Source organism: Oryza sativa, chromosome 4 (assembly GCF_034140825.1).
Source record: "Oryza sativa Japonica Group chromosome 4, ASM3414082v1".
Classification (NCBI taxonomy): Eukaryota; Viridiplantae; Streptophyta; class Magnoliopsida; order Poales; family Poaceae; genus Oryza; species Oryza sativa.
Window position 1 is genome coordinate 12,875,484 of NC_089038.1, and position 10,385 is coordinate 12,885,868.

Genomic DNA, 10,385 nt, shown 5'->3' on the forward strand with positions numbered 1-10,385 from the left:
GGTAGCGACCGAGGTGTCCTTTGTCAGAACCGGCCGCCCAACCCTCATCCTTATCACGAGCGATCGCCTTTGCCCTAGTCGTTGTCTTGGACGGAGGTGATGACGAAGGAGTTCACTCGCTTGCCGATCGGCCCCAAATGAGGTGGGACGATGACTGAAGCGAGGCATCCCGACACTGGGGGGATTTGGGCAGCAATCGGCGCTGCGGTGAAGACGACCAAGCTGACGTGCTACGTTGCCGAAGTAGGCGGCAGAGCAGAGCAGTCGGCGCTGGATCCTCTCCTTGTCGTTCCAAGGGAGTCCTCCTTCTACTAGACATCACGTGCGCCGCAGGTCCGTCACCGTCGTTCCCCGGTAGGTGGCATGGGCCCACACTAGAGCCGATCTTCTCTTCACTGGCTTAGGGCCTGTTTGGTACAGCTCCAACTCCTAAATTTAGCTCCAGGAGTTGAGTCTGGAGTGGAGTTGTGGAGCTGCCTAAACCCAGCTCCACTACTCTAGTTCATTTTGTGAGAGAGCTCCACCCAGCTCCACTCCCAGTTTTGGTGGAGTTGAAACTGTTTGGCTGAGCTCCAACTCCAGGAGGGGTGGAGCTGGAGTTGGAGCTGTGCCAAATAGGCCCTTACTGCTCTCTGCTTCGTGAGATAGGACTGAGGGAGGGAGAGAGAGAGGTGAAGAGATTCTGACATGTGGGTTCATGCTGACTCAGTGCTGCTGACTCATGTCAAATTGCCACGTCGGATAAAACCATCCGTTATAATTCCATATTACACCGGTTTTAATAATTGAGGGATTCGTTCTATCTGCTATTTTGGTTTGAGGGTGAGAATCGAACTCGTTGAGTTAAGGTACCTAAAATGAACTTATTCCTAGCCACGTAAATCTCAAAGTCCAAAAGTTGCTAAATGATACTGTACTACCGTCCGATTCTGCCTCAGCAGGCCGCATTGATACCCATTTCACGGAAAATGGGCCGGGCCTAACCAGCCCAGTCTAAACTTTGACGACGGGGTCCGTCTATGCCGCACATATCCCCCCAACATTGAAAATTCCAATCCGCCGCCGCCGTCGCCGCCGCCGGTCGCCTCCATCGCTGCAAACCCCTCCTCCTCCTCCGCCGCCGCCGCCGGCGGCCATAACCAAACCGCTCCTCCGAGATGTCCTCCTCGCAATCTCTCCTCCTCCTCGCGGCCCCTCTCTCCCCACCCACCCTTCCCCGCCTCGTTCCCCCTCCTCCCACCTCCGCTCCCCGCCTCCCCCGCCTCGCCGCCAACCTCTCCCGCCCGCCACCCCTCGCGATCTCCTCTCCTGGCTGTGATGGCGGTGGTGGTGGCGGAGGAGGAGGAGGAGGAGGTGGGTGGTGGAGGCAAGGGGGGAGTGGCCCTCCTGACCCCGGCGACGGGTGGTGGCGGTGGCTCCAGTCGCTCCACCCCGAGCTCCTCCTCCTCTTCGTGCTCCTCCACTCGGGCGCCTTCGCCGCCATCCCGGCCGCGCTCGCCGAGGCCATCGGCGGTAGCGGCGGCAGGGAGGGAGCGAGCGTCTGGGAGGTGAGGGGCGGTGCGCGCACGCTGCTCGTGCCGGACCCGACCGGGACCTCCTACGTCGTCGCGGGAGACGGGAGGCGGAAGCAGGCGGAGGGGGAGGATGCGGAGAAGGCCGGTGCCGGCCGTGCCGAGCTGGCTGCGCTGCGGCGCCAGCTGGAGCTGTCGTGGCGGCGGTGCGCCACGGTCGCCGTTCAGCTGCTGCTCCCGGATGGGTACCCTGACAGCGTGAGCAGCGACTACCTGCAGTACTCGCTGTGGCGCGGCGTGCAGGGCATCGCCAGCCAGATCAGTGGCGTGCTCTCGACGCAGGTACGGTTGTGGCGCCTGAGCCGCGTCCATCTGTGTGCAATTCACCGGCTATTAGTTGAAATGTGCCATTTTCGATTGGTGAATTTGTGTATTTATCCTGTCTAGGCATTGTTGTATGCGGTTGGATTGGGGAAAGGCGCTATACCTACCGCGGCAGCGGTGAATTGGGTGCTGAAGGATGGGTTGGGGTACCTGAGCAAGATATTGCTATCGAAATTCGGCCGGCATTTCGATGTTAACCCAAAGGGGTGGCGATTGTTCGCCGATCTTCTGGAGAACACGGCTTATGGGCTGGAGATTTTAACTCCGGTCTTTCCTCACCTGTTTGTTCCAATTGGGGCTGCCGCTGGAGCTGGTCGATCAGCAGCTGCTTTGATACAGGTCAGAACTGTTGATTTTGATATGGATTGTCATTGTTGCTGTACCCCTTCACCTGTGCAGACCATATTTACCCATTTCATGCTGGAAAATGCAAACCATATGCGCAAGGTCATATTGTTTCATGTGAAATCTGCTGCAGCATGTCATTTTCTTCGTATTATGTTCCACCTACAGATTTGGTCAGCATTGTTCAGATTACACTTAGTATGGAAACATGTGTCATCCAAATTTGTAGTTAGGTATCATATTTTGGCATTAATCATACACTGAATTGAACGTGCAATATCATTCTGGTAGTCCAGTTTTTTTGGGATATTTTCCAATATATTATCTCCTCCTGACAGATCTGTACTGCTTGTTCGGCTTTCTTGATTCTTCCCCTGTTTTTGCCTTGTCTCCTGAATCTTGCTCACTACATAAAGAACATAATAACTGAAGATATCCTGCTTCTAATCATGTCCTGCATACCTCTTCACTGAAATTCTACTGGATGCAATGGATAAATCAGTAAATTGGCATGGATAGGTGGCAGATGGTATGACCGAATTATGGGTGATTTGAAATGTTGCTTACTCTTGTGGAATGCTTTGAAATTATTACTCTATTCTGCAAATTTGAGCCTGACTGCCTATGAATTGATTTTTATGGTGCTTCCCAACAATATTTTGTACTTGCCAATTCATTATTTTTCTTTGAACCACTATTAGTGCAATGATTCAATTCTGTAGGCTGCCACCAGGAGTTGTTTCTATGCTGGATTTGCTGTGCAAAGGAACTTTGCTGAGGTAAAATCAATCTATCCTCATTCATGAAAACAAATCGTTTAGCATGTAGATGTCATTGTTAGAATAATTTTTGTTTCTCATGTATGAGCCTTGCAATCTATATCCAATCCTACGGGTAAGCTGCAGTTATATCAGATATTGCTGATACTATTTTTACGCAAGAAAATATATACCATTGCGAACCTTTAATGTTCTGAAAAGATGCCACTGTACTTTTTATTTTGCTCACACTGGACCAAATTACTCCTACCTCCTGGTCTTGTTCTCTGCCTTTTGCTATGACAGCATTGTGTGGACTATAGCATTGGTAGCAAGTTTGTCTTTGTTGCTGAATTGATGACTTCCGCTCCTGGATTGCATGCATGCACCACCTTTGTTTGCTGCTCTCCATTTTTTTTCTTCGTTTGATGTCCTTTTCACAGTTCACTATATTGCCTGCACCAGGAATCCTCATTCTTTCCTATTGGGTATATACATTACAATTATAAACCCCACAGGCAGCGGTTCGGTACATAGGTATAATTGCATCGCCCTTGTGACCATGTCAATTTTTTTTTTTTGGGTTAAGTTTCAATTTTGACCCTTTTTTCTCATCGAAGTGGCACTTTGGACAAGGTTTTACAAATTTTATCATTGGACCAGTGGCCCAACCGTCCGCGAGAAAAAATGGGAGTGGCATCGTTTAGTGGTGATGGTGTGGCATCAATGAGGAAGCCGTGAAGCAGGTGATGGCAGGGGCAGCATCACGACACCAAGGTGCACCCTGTTGAGGTCCAGTTGAGGATGCTACACCTGAAATCAGGGAGTGCCTGTTTGCTTCAGTGATGCTGGTGGTGGTTGCCTAATGTGAGATATTGAGCATGTGTGCTAAGAGCCTAAGAGTTGTTAAGGAGCCAATCTAGTTTTCACACGAGGACAAGCATGTTAGCATCAACTGCAAGGTGCTTAATGTGTAAGGAACTAAGGACGATGTGGATGCAAGGCACACTTGCACATGGACCAGTCATCTAAAGTGCAACTGTTTGGTAACAAAACCTGGTTCGAACTTCGAAGTGATAAAACTTTTCAAAACTTTGTCCAAATGCCCTAGATTTTTTACTCTGTGCCCGTGTTGTATTCTTATGAGGGATTCTTTTTTTTTTTTTAGAAATTGAACTTTTAAATTCTTAAATTTAGTCAATTCAACCTACGCATCCCACTTTGCATTCTGACCCAAGTAGTTAAATACCAATTGGATCTTACATTTCAGGTCATTGCAAAGGGTGAGGCACAAGGAATGGTCAGCAAATTCCTGGGGATAATGCTAGGGATAGCATTAGCTAATCGCATTGGCTCTTCTGTATCATTAGCTCTTATTTCATTTGCTGGAGTTACTGCAGTTCACATGTATTGCAACCTCAAGTCTTATCAATCGATTCAGCTGAGGACACTGAATCCTTATCGTGCAAGTAATGTTTTATCCACTGCTGCTTATCCCGTTCAGTAGTTCCTTTATAACCTTCATATGATCACAACTCACAATTTTTATATGAATAATGTTGTTTAATTGATGTTCAAACACAAATAAACTGGTGGATGGATCAATATATTAACAATACATACAAATACCAAAACTGCACTGTAGCTGATTGAACTCAGCAAAACATCACACGATTTTTTTTTTAAAAAAATCACGTTTTGTCACTATTCTTTTGGGTAAATATCGATATCTCCCTTGCAATGATAGCCTGCAAAATTGTCCATTGTAAGTGCATGGCAGTTGTCACTGAACATGTGTATGTTTTTCTAGAATTGATGGTTGAAATCATATTTTGAATTGTAATTTTTTTGAATGGATGATTGAAAACTCGTGAGGTCTTGATGGTCAGCTTTGCACAGTATACATTGTAATATAAAATGGACTACTCTGTAGATTAAATTGGCAGTCAATTAGGAATCAATCCAACAGCACTGAAAGAAGGGTATTTGCATTAGCAAAGTCATGCCAGATATCTGGTTTTAACTTTACTGATCCAACGATCAGATTAATGATGTTGTGGCTCCGCGTGAGATGAGACAGCAAGGAGAGGGATTTTGCTGGAGCTAATCTGTGAAAAATCTTGGTCACTTGTGTTTTCCAGATTATTTAGTGTCTTGGTTTGCTGTGGATGAGAGATGGCATTGACTACAGCTAGGCTTAGCCTCTGTTTGCAGTTTGTTGTGTTGTGATAAATGTGTGTCTTTTCTAAGTCATCTAGAAATGTAAATATATAATCATTGTAGATTATTTTATTAATCATTTTAAGGTTAAGACAATTATGCAACTTTCATTCCCACAAAACTTCCAACTTTTTAGTAGGTATTAATATTACCGTTTGTAACTTAGATTATCAGAATTCACCTCAATGGCATACGGAGCCTTAGTGAGGATTAATTGCATAAGTGGCCTCTCGCAAGGCAGCAATTGTGTCATAAAATCATCCAGTTTTAGTGGGATTATTCTGTCTTTCCTTGGTTTTCATTACTAATCGATAAGATTAACTAATTTATCTGCCGCCCTCCTGTCTCACAGGTTTGGTGTTCAGTGAGTATCTATTGAGTGGACAAGTTCCTTCAGTCAAAGAGGTTAACGACGAGGAACCCCTTTTCCTGAATCTATCTATTGGTACTTCACGTAAAGTAAGTAAAGTATTTTTCTAACATCAAATCACTGATACTTTTTGTCCTCTATATTTTCATATTGTTGAGGTCTTACAGCCTCCCATTCCCAAGGCACGCTTTAACTAGTCAAGAGTTAACTGCAACTTAATACATCTTAAATTCACAATATGTGCCATTCTTGCACTTATTTATGTGTCCCACTATATGTGGTTCCTTGAATTTTGTACCAGGAAAGCAAGATTTTGTCACCACAGGCAAAAGATGCTGCAGAAATAATTTGTCGGCGGTTGCAGTTGGGTTCTAAACTTAGTGAAATAATTGAGAACAAGGAAGATGCATGCGCATTGTTTGATCTCTACAAAAACGAACAATACCTTCTTACAGAATACAAGGGAAAATTTTGTGTGAGTTTATCTTGAACCAAGCAGTTTCAAGATGCCATTCTGCTATCATACAAAGTTACTGACATTTTACCCTTTGATTTACAGGTCATCCTTAAAGAGGGATCTTCTCCTGAAGATATGCTCAAATCTTTATTCCATGTTAACTATCTCTATTGGTTGGAGAAATATCTGGGCATCAAACCAAGTGATGTTGCCTCAGCGTGTAGACCTGGTGGAAGGCTTGAAGCATCACTCGATTATACTCAAAGAGAATTTAGCCATGTCAAACTTGATGGTTCAAATGGTGGCTGGGTGATGGATGGTCTGATTGCTAGACCGCTACCCGTAAGAATACGCATAGGAGATGCTCCTTCATAAAACTTCTCAACTTGTTTTGCTCACATCGACGCCGCTAGAATGTGTACAGTGGGTTCATTCTTTGGGCAATTTCTGAGACCTTGTCATCATATCACAAATAATTTGGACGCTTTCTCCAGTGAAGGAAAACAGGCCAGCGCGTCGGGAGTCATGGGGTGATTTGGCATCTTATTAACAAGCGTCTGTGAACATATAGTCTTCAATTGTTTGGACACATGATCTAACCATAAGAGTTTACAATCAAGTTCTCATAAGATTGGAGCTGGTTATGTCTTTTTTTTTTTCATTTGAATGTAGGGTGTTTAGTTTGTCGACATTCATGTCATGTAGTGGTTGCTCAGGAAACCAACAGCACTTCTTGGACAGTAATAGAGAATTAGAGATAAAGACTAACCAGAGCTATGCTTGAGGCAAGTACTTCTGATTATAGTTGGCTACTCCTACCTGTTGCAAATAATAAGTGCAATTTTCATAACAACAATGTATTTCTTTCTTTTCATTATTGACTTCTTGAGTTTTAGCTCTTAAAAGGATTTGGTCTCCTTGATCCTGCGCTGAAGGCATGGAGTGCAGGCAGGTAATAATAATCATACGGAGAGAAAGCATAACGTGGTTTCATGATGCTGGATGCTGCCTCACTCTGTCCATCTGTTGACATTTTAGATTCAATGAGGCGGAACGAACAGTTTTTTTTTTTTAAAAAAAGAAAATATTTCTAACTTATGTTGATGGATACTCCCTCCCTATATCCCAAAATATAAGGGTTTTTAATAGATGAGATATATCATGTTCAGATTTGTAGTAGTAGAATGTATCTCATTTATTGAAATTCCTTATATTTTTGTACGGAGGGAGTATATGGATATTCAATACTAAGATTATCTGGATAGGATATGCAATGTAGAGATTATATGCTTGTGATATGCAATTTTGGCTGGAATAAATGGAACTAGTCAGGTTGGATTATGGGGTGTCATCCGGTGCAGACCTTCAGGACCATTTTTCCTTTACCTGTTTGACAAACAATATGCTTGGTGAGTTGAGGGCATCAGGCTGGTTACAAAGTCGTGTATAGCTCGAAATAAAGTCGTTTTTGGAACGGAGAGAGATAGTATAAAAGTAGTGTAAAGATAACATCAAGGCCCCATTTATAACATTGAAATTTCCTAGAAATTTTACGGAGGATATGATCATTCCCCACATGTATAGGATAATTCCTCACTTCCAGTCAGGGACTAAATTTGGACATTAGTGTATCCCTTATAATCTTATTTCAAAATAATGAACTAAACTGAATTGAAACAAACAACTCCATATATCATCAAAGAAAGAAAGGAGAGAAAAAGTTACCAACCGAAAATGCCCAACAATGATATGCTCAGGCGATGGCCACACAAAACGACCAAGAACATAAAACCTATCGGTGAAATTCAGCTCCAGATCACGATTCCTGTCAGCAATTGGGATAGTGCTAATGTCAAGGGACGTCTCTGCAGTTCTGAATAACTGCTAATCCTCTCCTCATCCTTTTCAGACCGCATTTACTTATCAGAACTCAACTTAATGGTTGCAAATTAGAGCAAGTAGTTTAATAGTATGGTTGGTTGCTACTTAAAAAGTCCGCATCGCCATCGGCACAGCCACGTAAAAAGGAGATATGTACAATAGCTGGCTAGTGGCTATTGTTATACCTTTATACAAATATCAAAATTATATTTTAATCAAATATGCGACTTCATTACTCAACAAACCTTCATCTTGTTGGTCACCCATAGGTTAGGCATTAGGGCACCCGTAATGATTATCTATAGGCTCTCTACAAGAGATCCATGTCAGCATATTTTTCTACTTGGAAGAGATTAAATGAAGAGGGTGAGTAAAGCTATCTACTAACCTAGAGATAACCTATAGAGAAAAACGAGGCAATGCATTAGAGAGCTATAGATATCCATATAGACATACTATTAGACATACTATTGAGGTGGTTTACTCTATTGCTGAGATGTACATGTTTTATAGAGAGCATCTTACTTTACCAAGTGGGTGCTCTTAGTAGATCCCATGGCACGGATAGGAGAGCTTGTGCTAGCGCTGGCCAAACAAGCGCCTACGTTTCTCTCTCTTAACACACCCTCTCTTTCACCTCAACATAATAAAAACTTGTTTATTATTATAGCTGATGTAAACTGATATAAACCAACGGTATAATGCATATGGGTTTACATGTAAACATATGCCAAATGCCATGATTTTTTTTTGTTGAGCCAATTGTCATTGTGTTACAAACTATCGTGAATTTTTAAATACATTGCGGGTTTAGAATTGTTCTGACTGAATTGTAGTCAAGAATCACATATGAATACATCAGCACCCTTGCTAGCATGGATTTTAGATTGGCAATTGGGTGAGGTTTCTCCAGAACAACATAGTAAATTGGAACGGATTAAGTGAACATATGAAGATTTAATAGCAAAATGTGATGGTTTTTTCTAGTTGAAAAAGACATTTCCGCCAGATTTGCATTAAAACTTAAAACCATAAAAAAATACAATTTACTGAACAAAAATAAATCGTAACCCTACACGAGTTAGTCACCACCACCACAAAGCCCTTCAAATCTCCTGCAATAACCTAGCCAAAGCCACAGACAAGACTTCAACTCTGCAAGCTTTGTAAAGTAACAGCTGAGAACAGGGGCGGGCCTAGGATTTTCAACTTGGGTATTTGAAACTGGAAGAGAAATTTTTTTCAACATAAAGTCTAATAGCTGTATAATATATAACGGTATAAGCATGATTTTTTAAAGTTATAGATTCATATAATTGATCATAAATTGAATGTGTTAAGCATATTAAAGTACAATACTAAAGTTTTAATTGACAAAACATATTAAATTTATAGAGCATAGAAAATGAAAAAATGATAAGAAATCTTACAATTTAGATAAGAACTTTCCATTTCTTGATATTTTGAAAATGAGTAATGATGTCTATATCCTTAACTTGGAAGAATAGATCACTTTCAACGAATGTAATCAAACAATCATTCAAATATTCTTATCCCATCTTGCTTCTTAACTTGTTTTTGAGTTCTCTTATTTGCAACAGCTGTTTCTAAAAAAGCCTTTAAATTAACCGTGGGAGCATTTTTCCTATTCACGTTTCAAACCTATAAAACAACAATATGGTCTTCCAATTTAAGTACTAACTATGCTAACTCTGCTGAATATGTGCACTGATGCAATTTATAAGTACTAACTCTGCTACAAAGCTTCACAAAATCAGTGAATCACAAGTTTCAAAGTTTGATTGTTCAATCATGAACCATCCCTGAATGACTGGATTCAAATCCTAAATAAAAAATGTTCAACAGTGAACCATTCCTAGATTCAAAGATATCCTAAATCCTAAATCAAATGAACCATCTTGGATTCAACTATGAACTAAATACTAAAATCCTAATCCAACCAAATTACCAAAATGTTTCTAACCTTCCACCGTCGTGTGGGTCTGGCTGTCTAAGTCTAAGGCGGTTCAGGGACTGGAGGTGGACTGGTGGAGGGTGGAGGTACGGGCGGCAGAGTGCGGGCACCGGCTGGCCCACCACCTGGGAGCCACAGGGCAGGGGCGGCGGCGTGTGGGCAATGGCGCCTTCGTGGCGGCCGGCCTAGGGGCACGGACGCGTGGCGTGAGATTAGCAGCCGCTGCTGCGTCGCAGCTGGCTGGGCGCTGCCGCCGTTGAGGAAGGGGGTGGGTGGGAGGTGATGTGCCATCGTGTCGGGGTCGGGGAGGGGGCCAGGGTGCCATGCCAAGGAGGAGATTGGGAAGGAGAGCTGGAGAGGTAAGGGTTACATCCATTTTGGGTTGATTTGTGTTATTGGGCCAATGGGCCGAGTAGAGGAGGGAGGTGGGATGGTGCTAAGTTAGGCTTTCTCTGAAGGAACAAGTCTATTTTGCATACTTTTC

General features: G+C 43.0%; 1 protein-coding gene across 1 annotated transcript; it reads left to right on the forward strand.

Moving 5' to 3' along the window:
* The first annotated feature begins 1,024 nt into the window (after positions 1-1,024).
* Positions 1,025-6,950, forward strand: LOC4335397 (protein root UVB sensitive 1, chloroplastic). The gene is made up of 7 exons (XM_015777932.3): positions 1,025-1,853; positions 1,959-2,234; positions 2,963-3,019; positions 4,269-4,467; positions 5,571-5,677; positions 5,890-6,063; positions 6,148-6,950. The coding sequence occupies exons 1-7, from the start codon at positions 1,158-1,160 to the stop codon at positions 6,418-6,420; spliced, it is 1,782 nt and encodes a 593-aa protein (XP_015633418.1). The 5' UTR covers positions 1,025-1,157; the 3' UTR covers positions 6,421-6,950.
* Positions 6,951-10,385: the final 3,435 nt, after the last annotated feature.

Bases quoted from the DNA above. Each gene is read 5' to 3' on its own strand.
- LOC4335397 (XM_015777932.3), top strand. From the start codon at position 1,158: ATGTCCTCCTCGCAATCTCTCCTCCTCCTCGCGGCCCCTCTCTCCCCA. The intron at 3,020-4,268 runs GTAAAATCAATC...CTTACATTTCAG, and splicing joins TGCAAAGGAACTTTGCTGAG to GTCATTGCAAAGGGTGAGGC. The intron at 4,468-5,570 runs GTAATGTTTTAT...CCTGTCTCACAG, and splicing joins ACTGAATCCTTATCGTGCAA to GTTTGGTGTTCAGTGAGTAT.